The sequence below is a fragment of the Podarcis melisellensis genome, assembly GCF_964234715.1.
Source record: "Podarcis melisellensis genome assembly, chromosome: 14".
NCBI lineage: Eukaryota > Metazoa > Chordata > Lepidosauria > Squamata > Lacertidae > Podarcis > Podarcis melisellensis.
The window spans coordinates 13,568,753-13,592,922 of record NC_138546.1 but is presented as its reverse complement, the minus strand read 5'-3'; the positions used below and the strand labels follow the sequence as shown (position 1 = coordinate 13,592,922).

Genomic DNA, 24,170 nt, shown 5'->3' with positions numbered 1-24,170 from the left:
AAGTCCAGCTATGAAGTAAGCTGGCTTTCCCTCTCTTATCCTGAGGGAACAAAGAATCAGGCAACAACCTGGGAAGTAAGTTAAAAATTTAAGTTACTTACAATCTTGCATTGGTTCACAGCAATGGCAGCAGTAAAAACTATGCAGGCAAAATACTTATATTTACAGTGTAACCAGCTTCAGACATATGCCTGGAGATAGAGCAAGTGCATGCCTGCATCTAGCGTTGGTCAAAGGAAGAGAAAGAGGAACACGAAGTACTACATGCTCCTTCCTCTTCTGGGGAGGAGGGGAAGTGACATCATACAGAACCCTCTCTACCAATTTTGTTTCTATAGTCTGAGTATCTGCTGATCCGCAGTACAGTTGTGTGATGCTAGCCCCTTCTCGTTCTAACTAGCAAGAATATGCATTTGGTAGGTTTGGCTGCTAATCTCCCACAACCTTAACAATCATATTTAATTGTTTCGGCTTCAGGAGACCTTGTCGGAAGTGAATACTGAATATCTGAAGCTTTCTCAGAGCCAGAAAATTAACCGGATCTTCATTCACCTGGCAGCCTGGATTGTGTCGCTGTTAGCGACAGCTGGTTCATGTGCTGGCATTTACTTCTTCTGTCTCATTAACTTAAATGTAAGGTCCTTTGATTTATTTCTTAATACATTTTTTCCTCTGCTTATGCCTTTATATAATAATATGACCTGCCCTGCGTTTCGCTTGAGAAATAAGCAAGTGTGCTCTTACAAGGCTGTGTGCTCAGAGCAATGAGGGCTGCTGCCTTTTGGGACTGGTGGGACAGCCACTGCCAGCCAGAGTAGACAACACTGAGCTAGATGGATGCATGGTCGGACTTGGTATAGAGCAGCTTCCTATGTCCCTATGCTCTCATGCTTAGCTCCGCCCCATGGGTGTGGTGTGGGGCAGAGCCAAATGTGGTCCCCCAGGCCTCTCTAAGGGCCTCTCCCCATGCCACAGCCCCTCTCCAGCCACATTTGTCACTAGCTTGCATTGCACCCTCCCTGCGTGTAATTGCCTGGCTGGAATGTGTCCTTGAACTCTGAAAATGCCTCTTGCTTATCTGGAGGATAGAGAAGGGTGTGTGAGCATGTACAGAAAGCAGCCTACAGTACAAAGGTGACATTTCCATGCCTTGCAAGGGGATGTGGTCTCTGGAAGGTTGCTCAGAAGGGAACACAGCCTTCCTTCTGAGCTGAAAAGGGTTGCCCTAGCCCTGCTTAACAAATCCACACCATATTCTGGGCTCCCTGTAGGACTAATAACTTAACACACACAGCCTGCTTGATCTTAGTTTTTGATTTGTCTTATGGCTGCTGTTAACTTTGCCAATTCTATAAATTCACTAAGTTTACATATCCAACCTTCTTTTGTAGGTATAATGTCTCCTTTCCAATTCCTAGCGATAACTATTCTGGCGGTGGCATATAAAAAGATTCTTTTTTTTCCATGTGGGATATCTTTCCCTAATATCTTTAATAAATACCCCTCTGGTTTCTTTCCTATTGATATTTTAAACATCTTTTTAAGCTCTTCATGAATACTACCCCAAAATTTCTTAATTTTATCGCAGCCCCACCAAACATGAAACATTGTCCCTTCAGCCTTCTCACATTTCCAGCATAGATTGGACTTTAACTTACAGATCTTGGCAAGTTTTGATGTCAGATGCCACCTATAAAACATCTTCATCGTGTTCTCTTTGATGGTATAACAGGCGGTAAACCTGATGTCTGAGTTAAATAGCTTCTCTCTCTTTTCTTCCTCACCCAAAGTTACTTCTTGACGAGAGTAAAAATGAGCTGCAAAGGGAAGCTGCTACCCTGGTGTTGCCCATTGTGGTGAGCCTACTCAACCATGGCGTGCCTTTCTTCTACTCCTCCTTTGGCTTTGTTGAAAAATTCACTTCTCCCCGAAACCAGATCTACACTGCTATTGTCAGGTATTGCTGTCTTCACACATGCTCCCTGTCTCCCTAAAGTACCATTTATTTAGTCCAAGTTCAATAACCAGATCCAGGGCAAGATTGGAAGTCTCACAATGCAGCATCTTCACTGAAGCTAAGCTGGGTCTGGTTAGGGCATGGGTCAGTGACTCCGTGGGAACCACATCTGTGAAGCCTTGCATGAGAACCTAAGGAGGGAACCTAAGGTGGAGCAAGACCAAGGTCCATCTAGCCCAGTGTCCTGTTCTTGCCGTGGCCAATCAGAGGTCCACGAAAAGCCCACAAGCAGCATCAGAACACAGCAGCACCCTCCCGACCTGTGATTCCAACAACCTGGGACAGTGGTACCTCGGGTTAAGTACTTAATTCGTTCCGGAGGTCCGTTCTTAACCTGAAACTGTTCTTAACCTGAAGCACCACTTTAGCTAATGGGGTCTCCTGCTGCTGCTGCACCGCCGCTGCACGATTTCTGTTCTCATCCTGAAGCAAAGATCTTAACCCAAGGTACTATTTCTGGGTTAGTGGAGTTTGTAACCTGAAGCATATGTAACCTGAAGCATCTGTAACCCGAGGTACCACTGTATACAGAAGTATCCTTCCTCCAATAAATTTGGAACATGGCCAACTGGCCACTGGAAGCCTTATGCTCCATGAATTTGTCTATTTCTCTGTTAAAGCCATACAAGTCAGTAGCCATTGCTACCTACTGCGTGAGTGAATAAAAACACTAGCATAGGAGGAGTTTATTAGGAAATCCTTTTATGGGGTGTGTGTCTGTGGATGAGAGAAGTCCTGCTGGATCAGGCCAGTGGTGCATTTGGTCCAACATTCTGCTGCCCCAGTGGCCAGTCAGATACCCAGGGGGAGCCTGCAAGCAGAGGAAATGATGCTTGCCACACTTGTGATTCCTAATTACATTTTTCCGGAGGCTTGCTGCCTCCAACCGTGGAGGTGGAAATAGCCATGGATCATAGCCTTATCTTCCTTGAATCTGAATATCCATCTTTTAAAGCCATCCTGCTTGTGAATTCCACAGTTTCATAATAATCATAGAATCATAGAGTTGGAAAGAGACCCTGAGGTTCCTCTGGTCCAATGCGGGAATCTCAGCTAAAGCATCCATAATAAGAAGAATAATTTTGTTATTTGTACCCCGCCCACTAGACTCTGTTGCCCCAGCCATTCTGGACAGCGTCTAAAAAATCTAAAAACATAATAAGACATCAGATGTTAAAAACTTCCCTATACACTCACTCTCAGACTAGCCTACCTCACAGGGTTGTCGTGAAGGTGACATGGAGAAGGGGGAGGACTGTGCATGCCACCTTGGGCTCCTTAGAGGAAAGGCGGGGTATAAATGTAATAAATGAATACAGTACATTTTCCGAAAGGGATCTGATACTGCCCACAAGTACTTTTCTTGTGCTGTGTCCCTCTGCTGAATTCTGACGGCAATTGCCGCCCCTCTGTAGGAACGTTATTCTGAAAATATCAATCGTTGGGATCCTGTGCTACTACTGGCTTAACGAAGTGCCTGCATCAAAGGCAGAGGTAAGGCTTTCCAGTTTGCTTCTGCACTGCTGCGGATCTTAAGTATAAGGAGATAACAGAAACTTCCCTTGTTCTCTCAGACAGCAACAGAGAGGGTAAAAAAATTTGTTTTGGGGCTGCATCACTTCAGGTTGGAGGTGGAAGCTGGCAAGCTTGAAGGCCATATCCTATCCTTCTTTGAGCCTTGGTGTAATGTGTGAATGGGGTTTTTTCTTCTCTTGGGGGAAGCGTTATCCACAGTCGGAGGTGATATAATCCAAGACACTTGCTTACCACTGCCAAGCTGAGCTGTAGGCAGCTCTTAAGATGGGCATCACGAGATGTGCCTGGTGGTCACAGCGGTGCTGAAATGCACCAGAGCTTCTGCTTTATTTATTACACTGCCTGAGAAGCGATATTCATTCATTTATTTGCTTGCTTACAGCATTTATACCATACTCTGTAGCCAAAAGGGTGATCAGAGCAGCGTACAAAAAAAATCACTTCTATGATTGTCTCTGCCTGCAAGCTTACACCCAAGAAGGACATGGCACATGAGGAAAAAATGAAAGGGAGGGAGGAGAAAAAAGCAAACTCCAGCGCACTTTCTTCTGTTTAACAGTTCTTCAAGTTACAACCTGTATAACTTTGCTGTTGCACCTTGTTGTTTGCCTGCTTCTCTTTGGGCATGATGAGAATTCCTAGATGGGTCCTCCTACACTGCCCTTGTACTCTCCTTCTGGATAGTTGTGCAGATTGGGCACCGAGGGAGGGGGTAAATAAGTAGGCAGCAGTGTCTTAGAAAGGAGCAGTCTCCACAAGAGCCGATCACTGAAGCAGCTTGCCCAACCACCCTCTTAAGTTGTGATGGGGAACCAGTGGCATTGGACTACATCTCCCACCATTGGCAAAGGTTGGCAGGAGCTGGAGTTCAGCAACGCTCAGAGGGCCGCAGTTTTCCCAAACCTGGTCTAAAACCTGAAGCCAGCACTGCACGTCATCTCCTAGGAGGACTGGTATGGCTTCCACAAAAGCTATGCAACCTGAGCCAGATTGGAACATCCTCCCCTGAATGTTTTGCTTTCCTAGGGTGCCACCCTACATTCAAGAGAGCAAGGAGACTGAGAGTCCTTGTATTTTCCAATTGATTGTTTCTGGCACACACATAATTTTTTTGTTTTATTTTAATTAGTGCTGGGAAACTCTGGTTGGCCAAGATATCTACAGGCTGCTTGTGGCTGAATTCATTTGCTGCTTACTGGGATCTTTTTTTGGAGAATTTCTGCGGAGGTACGTGCACGGATTCTGCATTTGTACAAGGAAAATTCCTGTGCTGTTTCCTTTTCAGTGTTGCCAAGGGGATCCTTCCATCCTGACAGACTCCTTAAGTTCTGCTTAACCTCCTTGCTCTTTCACAACTGTTTCGTTTTCTCCTGCAGTGCTTCTTGGCATCGCATAAGTGGGGCCTGCAACAAACTGTCACAGCGTGAAGTGCTTCTGTTTAGTATGCCAGGTTGTGAGTGTATGAATGTCTGTACCTGTGAGAAGACCTCCGGCTGCTCACCATGCAGCTGATTCATTGGGCTCTTGGCTATGTTCCCAAGTTGGGCATAGGGTATATATATTGGAGGTTTGCAGGACTGTTGGAAAAGTCTGGAGTGTCGAAATAATTTTGTTCCGCTTTTAGAATCGTTGGGACCAAATGTTGCAAGAAACTTGGCGTGCCAGAATTTGACATCGCTCGGAATGTTTTGGATTTAATCTATGCACAGACTTTGACATGGTGAGTAAAGATAATCTTACCCATAATATCTCTGTGAAATACAGAGCTGTGAAATGTGTGGCCCTCCAGTTGTTGTACTACATCTCTCATCATCCCTGATAATGTTGGTTGGGGCTGATGGGGGTTGCAGTCTAACAACATCTGGACGGGCATGGGTGCCCCAGCTCTGTTGCAGTACTTAAATACTCCCTGCACATTTCATGAATTGAAAGGAAATTCCTTTGTTTTTAAGCCTCAAACTGTAACGGTGCTCAGCACAAACCCTGCCTGGACCTGAATCCCTGTCATTTAGCAGGCTTTTATCCACTCTGGAGGGCCTTCTATGAATGTGAATTTGCACCCACTGCTGTCAAAAGGAAATCACTTACGACCATTTTTTTATGCCGACTGTGGAGAGCTAAATCTATTTTTTCCTGGACTTGGCCTCAGACCCTGAGCTGCTCTGGGAAGCCTTCAGACCTCTTCAGGCTGAGGTCTAGCAGGAAGTCAGGGTCCGAACCAAATATCGTGGTTGGTGCATGCCTGTAGTCCTAACATATTTTTCGTATAGTTTAGTTATAGTATACAACTGCTATAGTATACAACTTCCTTTTAAATGTTGCTAAAGTGATAGAGAGAGATTGAGAGCAACTTATTTCATATCCATAATGTCTTAAATTATTTTCCCTCATTTAATTGCATGGATGTTATATATCCAAGTCATATTTACTGGGGGACCACTAGCTGAGACATGGGTGGTCTCACTTGGACACACAATTGTTCGTTAAACCATGTCCTCATAATGGGATGCCTTCTGTTCATACCTTGTGTCGTGTAAAGAGAAGCTTTGAGATGATTTCTTCCTGCCCCTTTTCTCTCCTGAAGGATTGGTGTCTTCTACTCACCTCTACTTCCAGCCATTCAGATGATATCATATTTCATAATCTTCTGGGTGAAAAAGGTACTAGCTTCTCAGAATTCCATGGATGCCAAGATCCAGGTTTGGGGCAATTACTGTTTGGTGAGAGAACCCCAGCAGAGATTTAAAATAACAAAATATGCAGCAAGTAAAATGTGGAAACATAGACCTTTAAAATATGCCCTTGTGAGTTCCAAAACGTCCCTCTTCCCCAGCATAGAAATCTTGGTTACCCAGTCCCTTCCAATGTGAGGTAAGCCTGGCAGGACACCTTACTCTATGGTCTTAACCCCTTCATGCATGAATCAGACTTAAGCATGTCAGTTATATCAGGCTGGTTATCCCACATTACCAGGATAGGGGAACCTCAGGCTCAAGCCCAAAACCAGTTGTCTAGATCTTTCTATAAGGCCATTGGGACTCACCCCAGATCATAATCCCTCCTCAACCCCAAACCAAACTGCTGGCCAGCCCTGCTTTGCTTTCCTGGGTGGTTTTCGCCTGTCTGGAATACATCACGTTTCCTGTCAGGATTGGGATCCCACACAGTGGTTTCTTTGGAAAGCCACCAGTGCTTTATTTTTTTAAAAAAAACATGCTTAATGTATTGCTTGACCTTACATATTGTTTTGATTCAATGGCATATGCATGGATTTCCCACTGAATTTACTGAAATGCTCGTCCTCTTCATCCTTGTTCCTGAAAGGTGAGTCTGATGAGGAACTGCCAGCCCCCTCGCAAAGCTTGGAGAGCTTCTCAGATGAACACCCTCTTTGTTTTCCTGCTCTTTTTCCCATCTTTCACTGGAGTCCTCTCTGTCATAGCAGTCACCGTCTGGAGGTAAGCAGGATTGCTTCTTTCCCCTTGTCAGATTACATTGCTCTGCCCAAGGCTTTTGTATACAGAGAGGGAATCTGTGGCCCTCCAGATAATGCTGCACTACAACTCCCATCATCCATTGGCTGTGCTGCCTGGGGTTGAAGGGAGCTGGACTCCAACAATATCTGGAGGGCCATTGGTTCTCTATTCCTGTTTTAGTGTTTTAGTCTTTGCTTCCAATATTTTTTGTGAGGGGTTGGTTGCATCACGCAGAGGAAGAGCTTGTAGCAAGGGCAGGTGTAAATCACCCCATGAATGAGCTAATCACAGGTGCAAGTACAGCCAAGCAAATAGCTACACTAACAGCCTAGTGCCCCGACTATATCTGTGTTCAGTGCAGTGGTGTGTCTGTCTGTTAGCCAGTGTTAAAAAAGGTAAAGGGACCCCTGACCATTAGGTCCAGTCGTGGACGACTCTGCAGTTGCAGCGCTCCTCTCACTTTACTGGCTGAGGGAGCTGGCATTTGTCCGCATACAGCTTCTAGATCATGTGGCCAGCATGACAAAGCCGCTTCTGGCGAACCAGAGCAGCACATGAAAACGCCATTTACCTTCCCGCCGGAGCAGTACCTATTTATCTACTTGCACTTGATGTGCTTTCAAACTGCTAGGTTGGCAGGAGCAGGGGCCGAGCAATGGGAGCTCACCCCGTCGTGGGGATTCGAACCACTGGCCTTCTGATCAACATGCCCTAGGCTCTGTGGTTTAGACCACAGTGCCACCCACATCCCTAGTCAGTGCTACTTGTCTGGTATTATGTCTTGAATTGCTGAACTTATTTAGAAATACTTCGTACTTCTGTGTATTTGTATATATCTGTATCTCCCATAATCTACAAGCTGTATATATCTACATTCAGAACTGTTTTACTGAGCCTTATCTTCTGCAGCCGTAAATATCTCAACTCCTTCAGTGTAGTGATGGTACTGGGAGCAACTTCCCCTGGGTGGGCATCTCACCTGAGATTCTCAACAATTGATGCTGAATCTGGTCCTCCTGGCCTCTCTGCCCCAGCCCTGCCTTCAACAAAGGAGATTGCACTCCATTAACAGGAAGCAGTGTGTACTTTGTAAAATGGTGTGGTTTGTCTTTCTGAGCCGAAAAATTGACAAGGAAGGGAAACCATGAAATAGTCTCCTCCCCAGTGCTTCTTCCACTCTGTTTTGGACCTCATCCTAGCCCAGGCTGAAATCAGGGAAGATGATCTGTTGACCTGTTCTTTGAGCCAAAAACCTCTAAGGGCCAGTCAGTGCTGTGTGAGATAGACCATTTTTTAAAATGAAGCAGCTTCCTTACATCCTTAATTAAATCTTCTTAACAAAAACAACACTCCTTCCAAACGTTTATGGAAATGGTTTTACACTAGGCTTTAGAATGCAGCAGTGGTATTTCATCGTGAATCATATCCATGCCATTGTTCTGTGCGTGCTAAAATATGTGGACCTCTTCCTAAAAAACCTTCCCCTCCCCTCTTTGCCCAGGTTGGAGCCTTCTAAGACATGTGGCCCTTTCCGTGGTTTGGTGACTGTCTTTGAGTCTGTTTCCAGCTGGATGGGAATACTCGCCAGTTATCCCAGTTCGAGATGGGTTGTGTGGATTTATCACAACTTAATTGAAAGTGTGCATTTCTTCTTCATCCTCTCCATCATAGTTTTGTAAGTTCCTGTCAGCTGTGCGTTTCTTTATTTTAGCGATGTAATAAGAAAAGGTAGATCTTTTTTTATTTGTGAATGGAAGTGCTAATTTTAATTTCTTAAACTCTTTGTTTTAGAATCATCACCTACCTCTACTGGCAAATAATAGATGGGCGTAAAATAATGGTTAAACTTCTGCAAGAGCAGATCATCAATGTGAGTATGTTGCTGGGGAGGCTTCCTTTTAGTTTGGCTATTCATTCTCTGGCACAGAATTTTATATTGTTGGATGTTTGGGCGCAACTCAGCTTCTGGAATAGGGGTTTGCACGGGGTAAAGGTAGATGCAGTGAGGGACATTCACATCCCCAGACTATCCCTGTACCTTTAATCTATCAGCTTCCTTCTCTGTCTCCCTGTTGTTTAGACTGATTCAACTTTCTTTACATCCTGTTTCAAACTTCCTCTTCCTCCTACTTCTCCCTTGGACCTCAATATGAGAGGTCATCTTTAACTATTTGTTCATCTCTAGATTAGTTAGGTTGGAACTACAAACATTTCTCTCCAAGTTTTGTATTTCCTACAGTAAACAACTTTATTACTTTCTTACCTCCATGCATCTCCCTCTGTGTGTGATCGCAATTGGTGAAGTCTACTCTCTAACCAAGATTTACTAGCTAAAGACTGCTCACTCTGCATACTAAAGGGTTTCAATAAGTAGCTCTCACTCTCCCTCCCTCCACCCCCTCCCAAAAAAAATACCAGCAGCAGACACCATGACCATCACTCTTCCCTCTGGATTCAAAATGCACAAAAGTGTTGACATTTCTGATTGGTTACCCATGTAACCCGTTTGACTGCCCCTTAGAGCCAGTCGAAGATGTGGAGTTTGGGGGCTTCCCCCAAGCCAAGGTAAAAGAGGAGGGAGGCTGGGATTTGCTTAAGGGGGCAGTGCACAGTTGATTCAGTGCACCTGAATATAACATAGAGGGCTAAAGGAGACATTGCCTTAAACACTTATTTTTAAAAGTGTGCTTGTGCTGACTGCATTTATTTTGGTGGGGATATTCTGGATCAGAGCCCTGCAATCCAGATCATGGCTGTTCTCAAATTTCCTGCCAAAACACCTGCTATCCTCCCTCCTCCCAATGGCAATCTTCTGGAGAGACACCCCACAGCTCATTTTTCTTCAAAATTAATGTGGCCAGTATACACATTTTTTAGAAAGCATGTTTACTGTACAATATAGGTTGCTACCTCCACACCTGAAAGTGTCCATTTTTGGTGTCAAGTATCAAGTGCATGCATCTCCCCACTGCATCTTCTAATACTCAATTTTTGTTTGTGCATAGGAAGGTAAAGATAAAATGTTCCTGTTGAAGAAATTACGTGCGCTGCAGGCATCTAAACTTCAAAATCGGGGAGAGCAGCCACAGGTTAGTTGTGAAAATGTGGGCTTGTAAAATACTGCCTTATTCGTTATGGGACGTTAAAACAATTGACTAAATAATCTGTGGGAATACATGATGCAACATGGCAAGTTGTTTATTAGTATTGCACTAGATGGCAGTAGCGATCACACAGAAATCCCAGGCCACTGGAGGTGCCTGCGTTGCGTGCAGGCTTAATCCCCTAGGTATTAAGTCTTGGATACAAGACTTGCCTTGAGTTAAGACTTTTGTAGTTGCAATCCATTCTATTCACCCTGAAGTGTGGTTAAGTATACACAGTGTACCTAATTTTAATACTTCTCCCCTGCACACACAGAGGAGTTCATCTGTGCGCCAGTCAACTAGACAGCAGGTACCTGCACCGTTGCCTAACTCCACTGAAAGCTCTCCAGCAACAGAGGAACGAGACTCTTACTTTGAGGTAATGGCAACAGCAACTGAGAGAGGACCTCTGGGCGTTTGCATTGAATTGAAATTCTTTTACCACTCTTCTATGCTTCAGAGCTCACCTAGAGTATTGTTTGTCCAGTTTTGGCCATTGGAGTTTGCAGGGCCAAGCTCAGTGGTCGAGCAATCCGCTTGGCATACAGAAGGTCCCAGGTTTATTCCCATTGTATCTAGGTAGGGCCGGGGAAAGCTCCTGCCCGGAGAGCTGCAGTCAGTCCATCCCTGGTGACTGTTGGCACTCATAGGGCAGAAGGCAGGGAAGCCAACAGTAGGTGCTGCCAGAGCTAATGATGGACGGAGCCTACTGATTCTAGTTCCACCCCCATCCTCTTGCCCTTTCTGAGTTCTAGAAAAAGGATTCAGACTAAACATTAGATGGAGCTTTCTAGCGGAGTTGAAGCTGTTTTGACAGCGCAGCAGGCTGCCTAGAATGGTGATGACCTCTCCTTTTGTTAGAAACATTTAAAGGGAGGCTGGATGGCCACATATCGGGGGTGCTGTGGTAGTGAATTTCCCACTTCAAACAGGGGGCTTGGCTGGATGACCTTTGAGCTGCCTTCCAATTATTTATTTTTTTTTATAATATTTATTGAATTTTTTTAAAAAAATACAATACACAAAAATAAACAATATCACATATGTCTTAACATAGTTTCATAGCTTCTTTGGACTCCCTCACGTCTCCCGCTCCCACTTTCATCCCAATAATATTCCCCAGCAATTTATCGCCTTATTTCCAATCTTCGAATCTAACTTTCTCTTGTTACTTCTCTGATTTCAGATACCCTATGTTCAGATCCCTAAGGTTTTAAATATGTTCCAATAATTGTCCAAAAGAAAGAATTCCCCCCCCCCTAAATCTTACTTATATTCATAACTCCGTCTAGTTTAGTGGTGCCAAATTATTTATGATCTAGCATCCTTCTTAACATTCAACCAAATTACAATGTTTCTGTAGGTAAGTCTTGAATTTCTTCCAATCTTCTTCGACCCTCTCCTCTCCCAGGTCTCGGATTCTGCCAGTCATCTCAGCCAGTTCCATATATTCTATCAGTTGCGTCTGCCATTCTTCCAGTGTGGGTAAATCTTGGGTTTTCCAATGCTTAGCTACGAGTATCCTTGCTGCCGTTGTTGCATACAGAAAGAAAGTTCGGTCTTTTTTTAACACCCTCTGGCCGACAATACCCAAGAGGAAGGCCTCTGGTTTCTTAAGAAAGGTATACTTAAATACCTTTTTCAGCTGCCTTCCAATTATTGCTTGGAGCCTCACAATTTGGTGTCTTTACACTGTCTGTGTAGGTGGCAAAAAGCAGGTGGAAATCGAAGCCGCCTAGAACTTCCTCAGCAGCCCGTGTTCCCGACAGTGCTTGAATTATGTCCCTAACTTCTCAGTGCTGGAACGCAAGGACAAATGAAGATTAGAAATTGTGCAATAGTAGCTCCCCGGAGAAGCTTCCCATCTAGTCCAGCATCCTGTTCTCACAGTGGCCAATCAGATGCTTATAGGAAGCTCTCAAGTGGGACCTGAGCACAACAGGACTCCCCCTGCACTGCAGTTTCCAGTAACTGGTATTCAGCAGCATGAACAGCACTGAAGTGTGTTGGGCCAAGTGCTTTTAATTATCAGTGGCGGAATCAATTGTTCCAGCAAGAGCAGACCAAAGCGAATGTTCTGATTTGGAATCCCTTGGTGGTGGTGGTAGTTGGTGTGGAAATACATGGAAAATCTCCAAGGTGTGTTCTGATAGTTGATTTGGCACTCACAAGAAACAGATGTTATCATAGATCCTGGCTGGAGAAGCAGAATGGAGGAGAGTGCTTCCAAGGTGCAATCAGTTGGGGAATAAAGAATGTGGCAATTAAAGCTCCAAAATTCCCTCACCTCATTTTAGACATAAGGAATGGGGATCTGTCTATTATTACATTGCTATGTTTTTCTTCCCTTTAGCTTGCAAGACCCCAGATGACCAGCTTCTCTCGTGGTAAGCACAAGCCTGGCACAGATAGGCAGAGCAGGTGGCAAAAAATGAAAACCCAGCTCTCTGAAGATCTAAATCCTTTTTCAGGCACTCAGCTATTAGTAGGAGGGCGCAGGGCTGACTCTCCCCCTACACAGAACTACACAGTGCATTAGCTGACATGTTATTGGCTTAGTCAAGAGGCTTATGCTCTATGTATGATGCTTCCAACATGGAAACTTAGGGTCCTCATCTCTGAAGCGACTCTTATGTGTTAGGCAGCTCCCTTCAGATTGACCTGCCTATGTGTAATGTGGGGGGATGTGGCTACTTCATGTGCTGTTGAGGGAAGGGGGCTAGCCCAACATCTTTCCATAGTCCTTTTCATGTGTTCAGAAATTAATACCTGAATAGGGCTATAATTACCTGGTCAGGAATGGTATAGACTATAGTTTGGTGTCAGCATCTGAATTGGCAAATTGTGGTTTGTGTTTGCCACCTATCAGGATTGGAAAGCCACTTCAGACAGTGATTTTTCAATTCCATTTTGGAGAGGAAGCAGAAACTGGTTTGGTGATATGGGATGGTGGGGCGAACTATGGCTCACTGGAATCAGGAATTGGAAGTGGAGGAGATAAAGTGAAAACAGAAGCCCAGAGGCTTGGAGCAAACAACCAAACCAACTCATTGTTTGAAAAAGTGTATCAGCATAGGTGTACTACTGGTTGAACCTAGCAAAATCATCATTCCAATTTTAAAAAGCAACTTCTGCCTTGGAGATAAATGATCTATGGGCTGTCATCCAGAGCACAGTCCCAGTCTGGATTGGGGTCCCACAAATTTCCTGCCAACGATCTCTCTCCCACCCACCCGTTTACCCATGAAGGTAATTCTTGCAGTATGCCTCGTCTTCTGGAGGAAATAGGGTTCCAATCCAGATTGGGAGTGCATTCCATATCTGGGACACACAGCTGATTTTTCTTCAAAATACCAATGTTCAGTTTAAGGATGCTTGTTAAAAACATGTGAATGACCGAGAGAGGCATTAACAAAAGGGGCTGTGAATAGATAATCTCTATTCCATGTGTGCCATGGTTTGATTAGGAATGTGGGTAACTTCTTTCAAATATGAGTGCTGATTCTTTGCCATCTTGTCTTGCTTGCAGTTCATGAGAGTAGCCATCCAGCCAAGAATGCTACAGCTTCTGAAGCTCTGGCTCTGGCTTTGAGAGCCAGGCAAGAGGCTGAATGGGAAATGGGAGATGATGAAAGTTCCTGAAAGTGGAGGAGTGCAAAATGGACAGAGAAGCACTCTTGACAATTTTGCTATTTGCACTACTGAGGCCTTAGAAGGATCTGTCTGCACTTTTGAAAATTGACAAATGAAGGATGGTGTTGAAAACCAAGGCTTTTTGACCAAAAAATGTATTTTTTTCACTGGTTGCAATTTTGCTCTATTATAATTTTTTTGAAAATATTATGAAACATAATTAAAACAGGATGCAGCTCATCAACGGAATCCAGGACAGGATTGACTACTTATGGAAAGATGTGAGATTAAATACCTTTTTCATGGAACTTTCTTACTGGATTAGTGTAAATTATTGCGATTAATAACTGCCAAGTACAGGTCTGTAAATATTTGTTGTAATCTTTCTGAAATGCTTTATTTTTGCTGTGTTGATCAGAATATTTTTTTACAGAGATTAGAGGCATTTATAAAGAATGATAATGAGAGCTCTGTTTTTTTAATTAACATGCATTGTGTCATCACTGTGAAATGTTAAATCTGGTTACATATATCTTACTTCATCTCTGTGCAGTTCCAACCTTTCTGGAGAACAATGGCTACATAACCAGCAAAAAAAAAAGTTGTAAGTTTGGAAAACAGAAACCTGTTTTAGCTGTGACTTTGCAGCTGCACATTTTTTAATTGTTTGACAAGGACCCTCTTATTTCTCCTACATCAATGGTTGGCTGCTTCAGTTGCCATCTGGCCCAGCTAATTCCTTCCAGCCAAACTACTCATATGAATTGCAATCAAGAGCACTTTTGAGGAGTGCCTGGCTGCTGGAATCAGGATTGCATCTACAACAGGAGTCGGGCGAGTTCTTGCTACTCAGCTGTTTGTGGTGCTTGGCTTCTTCCTGTGAAAAGCTGGTTTGCAGAGTTTAAGGCACAACCTTTGCCCTTCCTAGTGTACTCCTAGTTCTTCAAGTGCTTCTGTATCCCTCCTAGATTTCCGCATCCATTTCTCCCCAAGTGGTCGTATTTTCTTTGCTTCGACTTTGTCAGGTAGTTTCTAGTTTCCCTAACATAAGCAACTTCCATAGTAAAGGCATTTACTATGCGTTATTTAGTGATCTTCTGAATGCTATTACTTTGGAATAGGTTGTACTTCATGCATTTTCAGAGTAAAGTGCAAGGACAACCTGCAAAGAATCTTGCTCAGAGGAGCAGATCCTAATTTGTAAGATTTAACTGGTTGCTTCAAAAGCAGTGCCAAATGTGAATTCAAATTGGCACCTAAACTGAGCCCCCAAAATCTCTTCCTACTTACCCATATATAGTCTAGTCCTGGCTGTGGTGTTGCTCCATTTGTTTCCAGGTCTCGCTTTTCATCTAATGCCTCTTATTCATATCCCCCAGGGAAGATTCTGTTGCACCCAGCCACCCACTTACCCATAAGGCAGTACTGCAACCTGCAGCACCTGGCCTAATTTCTTCCAGCCCCCCAAATGCTTTGATTTTCTCTTGCTCTCTGGTCCACGCCTTGGAGAACTGGCTTGTCTTTTGACTAGACAACGAGGAGGTATATGCAGTTGTTTCCCTACTATTTCATTCTAAGTACAGGCTAATGAATGTGTTTCAAGTCATGTCAGTGATTGGTAAAGGCCTAGCATCGATTTATTTCAAAAAAAGCAGCTTAATTTAGAAAAAAACTCAATCCTCTACAAGTCCACACCTGCATTAAACCAACCTGATTCTTTAAAAGGCTGCACAGCCCTCTCTTAGACTCTCAATTCTTCTTGCTAGGATTAAAATTGATTGTAATGTTAAGACTCCATCCAGCATGATGAAAAGAAACATTTGGATCCACTTTGCATTGTGATCAGTCCCAAGAAAATCAATATGAATCCTGGAAGTTCCACTGCTGACAAACTTCAGTTTGCTTTAAAGAAGAAACCCAAAAGAATCCAGCAAAGGCTAAAGGCTAGAAGTGAGGGTCACAGTCCTCCACTAAGCTGTCGGTGATATAGCTGGTCTGGAGAACATTTTCATAGTACATTTTTTCAGCAAAAGTGTTGACTGTCCAAGCCACAACTTGAATTCCTTTGGAAGACCACTGTCTCACATATTCCCTAAAAAGGATAATGTCAGAAATGATGTGAGGGAAGACTGCAAGTCACTGCAATTAAAACCAAACCTTTATTATTTCATGTTCCCTATAGTAACAGCAGGCCATCTTTTTGGTACTTAACCCACAATCTTTCCCCCCTATTTTGTTTAAGTTAAGGTGTGGTATTTGATTGGAAACCATCTCTTATGTATAATTATTGAGGCCATCAGAGGGAGAAACAGCAGCACGCCTAGGTACATTTCCAGCTGAAAGCCCTGCCTCCCTCCATGTCCCCAGTGCCATCGCTGAGGAAGCAGCACCCAGGTATCCTCCCACCTGAAAGCCTTGGCTATGTGTATGGAGCTAAATTATCCTGCCCTTGCACAAAGCTGCCTTTTCATGCTACCATAAGAGGGTATTTACGCTGAAAGGTTGTTTACAAGTACTACAAATGAGAATTACCCATACAGGTAAAGGTAAATGGACCCCTGACCATTAGGTCCAGTCGTGGCTGACTCTGGGATTGCGGCGCTCATCTCGCTTTATTGGCCGAGGGAGCTGGCGTACAGCTTCCAGGTCATGTGGCCAGCATGACTATGCCGCTTCTGGCAAACCAGAGCAGCGCACGGAAACTCTGTTTACCTTCCCACCAGAGTGGTACCTATTTATCTACTTGCACTTTGACATGCTTTCAAACTGCTAGGTTGGCAGGAGCAGGGACCGAGCAACAGGAGCTCACCCTGTCGCGGGGATTCGAACCGCCGACCTTCTGATCAGAAGTCCTAGGCTCTGTGGTTTAACCCACAGCGCCACCCGCGTCCCACCCATACAGTTAGGGTGGTTTAAATAAAAGCTCATCAGGCACCCACTGTTGACACCTGCACTCTGTTCTTTTATGTCTTGCATGATTTGGTGTATGCCTACCCTCCCCCCTCATCCCCCCCAATCCTTTGAGGAATATCTTAGCTGAGGGTGGGTTAGACAAAGGGTAGCCAGCACAGTGCCCTACAGATGTTGTTGGGTTCCATAGGCAGTGATCAGGACTGATGGGACTTGTAGTCCAACAAGCAGCTGGAGGGCACCTCCCACTGGCTATCCCAGAGTATAGTCAAGGTTTTCTGCTTACTGTGAAATGAAATTTTTCTGCACCAGAAAAACGGAAACCCCACAGAAGTGCCACAGGAAGTTGTGCATGCTCCAGTCCAAAATGACGTCCAGCATCATCATGAAATAATGTTTCCAGCAGGAAGTGTAGCGAGGCTTCCCATCTCCAAAGTAACTAAAGCTCCATGGTCGGTGGGTTAGAGCTGTTAAAACATTCCTATCAGCTTGCTTCATCTGCAAGGCCAAGCAGAGAAACAAATGAATACATTTTGAGGTACAAAGACTGATATTGCAAGGGAGACTTGACCTTCATCATTTCAAGCTTGACTTTGATGGTACGTAATCTTGCTATATCTGGTAGTCTGGCATTTGTAGAGGAAGAGTCAAAGGCTGGAACTCAAACCTTGCATCAAGTTTGCTAAAGAGGTCCAGGCATTTTGTGCCACAAACCTAAATACTCTTAGATGTATACCTTACTGATTTTATTTACTTCCCAAATTATGTATCTGCCTTGAAGAGCTGCATGCTGGAATAGTTTTTAAACTATTTGGTTTATAGCAATTAAACTAATGATTAGGGTTGCTTGTATTGGGTACACCCCCCATGAAGCAAGCTTAGGACTGATTTTATGTTTTGGGGGGTCCTGTGTAAGCTGTCTTCAGTAAGCCCTGACTTCCTTTATCCATGACCCATACAACCCCCCCCCCACTGTGCTTGCAAAATGAGGGGAGTCCATATGACGCTTCACAGTGGACAGAATTATTCGAGATTTTAAAGTGAAGGCCACTTTGTCAATCTTTAACATATCCTCCCCACTTCTGTAAGATTACCGGTATGTCCTACGTGTAATGCTGAAATTACTGAAATTAAAATCTTACCATGGCAACAACAGAACACTTAGGTGAAAAATTGTACCTTATAGACAACATCCGGCATAAAAGAGCAAACGATGCTAGTGTTGTACAGCCGAGGATATTCCAAATACAGGGGTTTTAGGGCTGCAACTGCCTGCCAGGAAACAAGTTACATGAAAGAAGTGCAAAGCAGTTTAAAGGTAATTTTGAAATTTTGTTATTATAGCCTGAAGGTCAGACTGGAGATAGAAAGGATTGCATTTTTTTTTTTTAATGCAAGATGCTGACCTTTGGTTTTGCCATTCAGCTGGCTTAGGTACTTCTAGTCAAGACAGGGGTGCGTGCTATTGTAGTAGTGTGTATACAAAGATAAAATTATTGTTTGAGACATACATCAAGGAAGGCCCAATTTGCTCCAGTGGAAAATTTGCTTTTGGCAAGCATTTTGGTTCAGTACGCAAGAGACAGATTCAGAAAAGGACCAGTAGCTCAGTATTAGCGTACATGCTATGCTAAAGGTGCCATGTTCAGTCCTCAGCATCACTATTTAAGACTGATTTCAGGTAGCAGCAGCACTGGGAAAGACCCCTGTCTGTGGCTCTGGAAAGCTGCCAACAACTATTAGACTACAAGGCTGGACTAGGCAGATCTACAGTCTGACTATATAAGGCAACTACATAATACATCCATACACACATACATACATACATACATACATACATGTATAATTCCCTGTGCACAGTGCCAGAAAATGGGATAAATGCCCCTTCCCTACCCCACATCTACAACTTAAAGAAAATGTTGTTTCAAGCTTATTTTTAACTTGTCTCGCCCACAAAGGAAAGGAGCTTAAGTTATTCAGTATTATATCGCTGCGAATAAGACCAAAAGCGAGGTAAATCAGCTATGATTGTAAATGGGCTGAAAAGGAAGTAGCACAAATGCTCTTCTTGTCTTGGTAGAATTGCATTAATGTTTTACTAAGAAAGATCTCTCAGATCTGATGAAATGGAAGACCTCTACCATGTGCTGTCCCACAAGAATGTGAGGCTTTAGCACAGTGGAAGAAAATGGTACCTTGTCTGCATTGCCCTTGACATCAAAGTAGATTGTGAGATCGTAATGCATACTTTCCAAAACAGCTTCTTTCAAAGTTGGTATTTTTTCTCCACGATAATCCCTCCTACCGAGAAACAGTAAAACTTTAATTGTGTGCATTCCTGCATGAACATTTACATCAAAAAAAGGAATAATGCTTCTGTTCACTTTTATCACCATGAAGCATCTAAGGCAGGCGTGGGGGACCTTTCTGACTGGCGAACCAGATGTTTATCTCCTCTCACCTTGCGGGCCAACTTTGATAGGCAGTTGGGACCACCCACCTATCAGTCACCTGACACCATTATTTCCCATAAAATCTTCAAGACAGGTGGCTCTGACTGTGACCTAATATTGGAAAGAACTAAAATAATCAAGAAAGTATGAGTTTTTACCAAAATGTAAACAGTCCAAGCTTAATATATCCAGTAGCATTCTGCTGGTGATGCTTGCGAACAGCCCAAAGCTGCAAGCTTACAGTATTTTGGAATTATCTGACAGAAAACAGATCTGGTTGGAAGAATTTCCCACCCATTCTTCAAGATTCTTTCCTTCCACCTGTTACCTTCACAAGAACCTGGTGAAGTAGGTTACACTGAGACCAAGTGACTGGCCCAAGATGACCCAATAAACTTCATGGCTGAGAGGTGGCTTGAAGCCAGGCCTTCCCATCCATCGCTACATCAAGGGGAGCAGGTGGGTCTCATCTTCACAAACCACTTATCTCTACATACTTATTTGGGAATAAGAAATAATTATTTCTGTGGGATTTGCTTCCACATAACCATGCATAGGATCATGTTATGAAATGGTACAGAAATATTGTATTTCCAGGTATGAATGAAGGTGTTCTTCAGATTGCTCACTTACCATAATCTATGTTTAGCAGCTGGATTAAATTTTCTGATATCAGCAAAGGTCAAGCTGTTTAAGTTTCCAGACCCATCCGTGGTCCTGTCTACAGTGTCGTCATGCATCAGGACAGGAATGCCATCAGCAGTGAATCCAAGGTCAATTTCCACCCCTGTTGCTCCATTCTCAGCTGCCTTAATAAACAAACAACAAACTGCTTTAAACAGGACATTGGATAACAATGCAAATTTTGTATTGTAATCTGTGTTTTGTTACCATCACATTAGAAATGGGAAAACTGAAACGAATTCACCAGCTGTGACCTAACTTGTTGGTGCTGCAGGACCTTTCAGTACTATTGGTCATGGTATAGTGTTTCTGTACTGCCAGGTCAGGTTGGGGCTTGGAGTACAGGATTGTACTGGTTCTTGTCCAGCCTAAAGGGCAGTTTTATGAAGGCAGATCTGGGGATTAAGTGTTCAGCTTCTTGTTTGTTAATTGGCCTATGGAGATCTACAAGGTTGTACAGTATCTTTTCCCTCACGTCAGTTAATGCTTACATGAAACTGCTGGGAGAGGTCATCTGCAGATATGATCACCAATATGTGGGTGACACCCAACTCTAGGATTGCTTTTCATCAGATTTTAGAGAGTAAAAACCCCTTAACTGATTGATATGGGTTAGATGTTAATTAAGAAACTGAGATGGTGCTGTTGGGGGCCTGTTATTTAATATCTCCAAAGTATTCAATTGACATTAGTGTGTTTTCAAGACCAATTCGAAGTGCTGGTTATCAACTTTAAAACACTAAATGGTTTGGATCCAGGGTTTCTAATGGGCCATTTGGTTCCACACAATTTCCCCCACCCATTAATATGATCAGGTTAGGCTCGGAGACACCCAAACATCTGAGGTGAGATTGGTTTGCAACTTGGAAGGAGACAAGCCTTCAGATAAAAGAAATAATAAACAATGAAGTTGTTCTCTTCTGTAACCTGCAGAGTGAATGTGAGGGAAGTTAATTTTATCTCTGAAAACTTTTCTGGGAAGATAGCCTGCAAAATTTGTACTGATTTGTTTAAGGGATGTGTCCTTTTTTTGTCACCAAGAGGGTTGCCAGGCTTTTTCTTTTCTGACATTGATACTGAAAATAATAATAATCTTGCTGGGTTCTTCAAAGAAGAAAAATGTATAATTTGTATTTGTTTTTAAATGTTGAGTTTCTTATCTTTATAGTGAAGTGAACAAACAATGAGAGGCAATGTGTAGCCTGCTCAGAGATAAGGAAACACTTTAAATCTCATAAAAGTCCAACCAAAGACTGTGGAAGTCAGTTATCTGATTTGCAGAACAGATAAGAAACAGAGGAGTAAACAGCATCTCCCCTCAATGAGTTTGCATGGATTGTCTTGGGAAGTGGAAGGTTACTATATTTACCACTAATGATTCACAAATATTTGCACCTCATCTCCCTTGTTAATCTCCTTACTCTGTTTAGGTTTCAGTTGATCTCAATAATCCCTGTGGTTCCTTGATGCTTTAATCACTCTCATTAGTACAGCAGGTGAGGGCTACCTTCCCTTGTTTGTCACACATTTAATTGCAACCGCTAGCTTCAGAACAGGTTATAAACCTCAAAGGTTTACTATTCCATTGCAAGTCTGACCTGGAACATTACTTTGAAATTAGGTCTCTTATTCCAGAATTTAAAACAATTATTCCAGAATTTAACACTCATTGCTAGCCTGCTTAAATTCCTACCCCATAGGAACACTGTGAGGATGAAATAGAGAAGAGGGAAACCATATATGCTGCCACCTTGAGCTTCTTGGAAGGGGAGACAGACAGACAGACTAAAATAAAATAAAATAAAATATGTGGAGATTAACCTTGGACCTAAATTCTAAAATTCCTGGTAAGTCACAACCCTCTAGGGTGGGAAAGTCAGCATCTGCCCACTAAAGAGAAGAATGGTCTGTCACTTCTCCTGGTCAAGAGAAAATCTTTTGTGTTTACATGTTCCTTACAAGAGATGGGCTTAATCCCAGTACTGCTGCATAGTCCACAAGAGCCTGCAGTTGCCTTGTAGTTTCTCTCTTCTACAAGGAGAGTTGCTTCTATAAGAGGATGCAAACTTTTCAATCACACCAATGAAACAGAATAGAAAGATGCACTATTTTTGGACCCCTCCCTGTTCTAGTCTTCTTCTGTTGTGCATCTCCCTCCCACCTAGCACACAACTAAAATTTAGACTTCCCCCGTTTTATTTATGTTACACTGTAGAATGCCCCCTTCATTTGTACCTAAGCCCCTGAACCTTCCAGAAGTTGTTTAAGAGAGTTCTCCCTAAACTGGCTTTTGGTGGTAAGGGATAGAGAAAGATAAGGTATAATAAATAAAACTGCAATTATCATAATGCATTTGCATAATCTAAGGTGTGGACCACACAGTACCATGCCCACTTTTGATCACCACAACTCAAAAAGAATATTAGAGAGCTGGGAAAGGTGCAGAAAAGGGCAATGTTGGGAAATGAGCTGGATAGCTTAGTTGGTGACAGTGTATTGCTGATAACGCCAAGGTTGCGTCCTGGATGGGACAGCTGCATATTCCTGCATTGCAGGGGATTGGCCTAGGCCCTAGAGATGAACCTCAGAGTCCCTTCCAACTTTGATTCTACGATCATGAAGCTGGAGCAACTTACCAAGGAGCAAAGGTTAAGTGAGGAAAAAGTGGATAGATAAAGATTTTTTCTTCCCCTCTCCTAGTACTAGAACCCAGGGTATTCTGATGAAACTGAATGGCAAGAGATGCAGGACAGAAGAATTATTACACATAGTGACAGCTGCTTCCGTAAGATGCAGCGATGACTGCCAACATAGCTTGAGGATATGGCTGTAATAAAATACAGTGTTAACAACAACAATGCATGCCATGTGTTATTTCAGGTACAATAGTGACAGGCATATACAGTGGTACCTTGGGTTAATTCATTCCGGAGGTCCTTTCTTAACCTGAAACTGTTCTTAACCTGAAGTAGTACTTTAACCTGAAGCACCACTTTAGCTAATGGGGCCTCCTGCTGCTGCCGCGCCACTGGAGCATGATTTCTGTTCTCATCCTGAAGCAAAGTTCTTAACCCAAGGTAATATTTCAGGGTTAGCGGAGTCTGTAACCTGAAGCGTATGTAACCTGAAGCGTATGTAACCCGAGGTACCACTGTATGGGGAAATTTTTTTTCCAATGAATGCCATGGCATTACTCTGAAGCCCTTTCCAGCAACAGGGAATGGGTTAAACACCCCAAGTCCCTTCCACACCCTCCAACCGGGTTTAAAACATTTGCTTCCTGCCTTCCTTCTTGCACTCTCTGCTCTGTTTCGCCATCACCACCACAATCTCCTGCAAGGCATGGTTTTATTTCCGATCGCATGGCTTAACACCCCCCCAAAAAATATTTAATTTTTAATTAATTTATCCTTCACATTTTTTGGGGGGTGGGGTGGGGTGGAGGGAAGAAGATGTGGTATAATAAATAGAACCAAATATTCGGGGGTCTGACCTGTCTGATGGCGGCCAGCGTGTTCTCGGGCGCGTCGTGTCCGCCGCCGCGGTGCGCGATGCGCGCCGGGTTCCCTCGCGGCTGGACGACCAGCTGGGCTCGCTGGACCGGCGCCGGCTCGAGGCTGAAGAGGCGCAGCACCAGGTAGAGGCCCGCCGTCAGCAGGCAGGAGAGCACGGCGCTCCGGCTCAGCACCAGCGCGGCCAGCAGCACCGTCGAGAAGGCGGCCAGCAGCCCCTCGGAGTAGCAGAACATGGCGGCCCGGCGGCCCCACAGGCGGAGGGGAGTCGCCCCCCCCCCCTCCGCTCCCTCAACTGTCAGCGAAGGCGGCGGGCGCCGAGGAGGCAAAGCTCACCTGGGCCTTGACAGCATAATAGTGAGGCGGGGGCGCCGGCTGCCAGCCAATCGCCGCCCAGCTCCCCGGGCCGCCAGCCAATATGGAGCGAAGGATTGAGGCGAGGGGAGGGTTTTTCTTTTCTGTGCCTCCAGAATGAACTCTGCCTTGAAGCTGCGCAGGCCAAGTCCAAGTCCACACCGTGCAGTTGTTGTTGTTGTTGTTGTTGTTGTTGTTGTTGTTGTTGTTGTTGTTGTTGTTGTTGTTGTTGTTGTTTTCTCCTACAATAGGCACTATTATACCTTTTTGGTTTTTTGTATACCACCCTTTGTCCGAAGATTTCAGGGTAGTTCACAGCATAAAAATACACAATGAAAACACGAAAGATACAATAAAACAACAACAAAACAAAACACCCCCCAAGTTCTTTAAACAGTCTTGGGAGCAGCAATGTGTTGAAGGCGTTGCCAGGAGACCACACCCTCCAA

The 24,170-nt window shown here is 43.8% G+C and overlaps 2 protein-coding genes across 3 annotated transcripts in view; one reads left to right on the top strand and one right to left on the bottom strand.

The window, feature by feature from the left end:
* The window catches only part of TMC5 (transmembrane channel like 5), a 47,242-nt gene extending 33,122 nt beyond the window's left edge, over positions 1-14,120 (top strand). The window contains exons 9-21 of the mRNA XM_081887513.1: positions 478-633; positions 1,791-1,957; positions 3,433-3,511; positions 4,683-4,780; positions 5,178-5,273; positions 6,138-6,213; positions 6,878-7,011; positions 8,531-8,704; positions 8,821-8,899; positions 10,035-10,118; positions 10,450-10,554; positions 12,529-12,562; positions 13,705-14,120. Coding sequence (XP_081743639.1) covers positions 478-633; positions 1,791-1,957; positions 3,433-3,511; positions 4,683-4,780; positions 5,178-5,273; positions 6,138-6,213; positions 6,878-7,011; positions 8,531-8,704; positions 8,821-8,899; positions 10,035-10,118; positions 10,450-10,554; positions 12,529-12,562; positions 13,705-13,817 — 1,395 coding nt within the window. The 3' untranslated portion in view covers positions 13,818-14,120. The remainder of the gene's footprint in view (positions 1-477; positions 634-1,790; positions 1,958-3,432; positions 3,512-4,682; positions 4,781-5,177; positions 5,274-6,137; positions 6,214-6,877; positions 7,012-8,530; positions 8,705-8,820; positions 8,900-10,034; positions 10,119-10,449; positions 10,555-12,528; positions 12,563-13,704) is intronic.
* Positions 14,121-15,420: 1,300 nt separating this feature from the next.
* Positions 15,421-23,742, bottom strand: GDE1 (glycerophosphodiester phosphodiesterase 1). 2 transcript variants are annotated; one of them, XM_081888900.1, is made up of 6 exons: positions 23,349-23,728; positions 19,805-19,980; positions 18,914-19,019; positions 17,898-17,990; positions 17,005-17,216; positions 15,421-15,900 (listed from the first exon to the last, which is right to left on the bottom strand). In XM_081888900.1, exons 1-6 carry the CDS (start codon positions 23,601-23,603, stop codon positions 15,753-15,755), a joined length of 990 nt encoding a protein of 329 aa, XP_081745026.1. In that variant the 5' UTR covers positions 23,604-23,728; the 3' UTR covers positions 15,421-15,752. The 2 variants fall into 2 exon arrangements, with proteins under 2 accessions (XP_081745026.1, XP_081745027.1); XM_081888901.1 differs by lacking the exon at positions 17,898-17,990 and having other exon boundaries at positions 23,349-23,742.
* Between the last annotated feature and the right edge of the window lie 428 nt (positions 23,743-24,170).

Excerpts from the sequence above, each read along its gene's own strand:
- GDE1 (XM_081888900.1), bottom strand. The coding sequence starts at position 23,603 with ATGTTCTGCTACTCCGAGGGGCTGCTGGCCGCCTTCTCGACGGTGCTG. Across the intron at positions 19,020-19,804 it reads GCTGCTAAACATAGATTATG|GAGGGATTATCGTGGAGAAA; the intron begins GTAAGTGAGCAA and ends GTTTCTCGGTAG. Across the intron at positions 17,217-17,897 it reads TGCCGGATGTTGTCTATAAG|ATGAAGCAAGCTGATAGGAA; the intron begins GTACAATTTTTC and ends TTGGCCTTGCAG.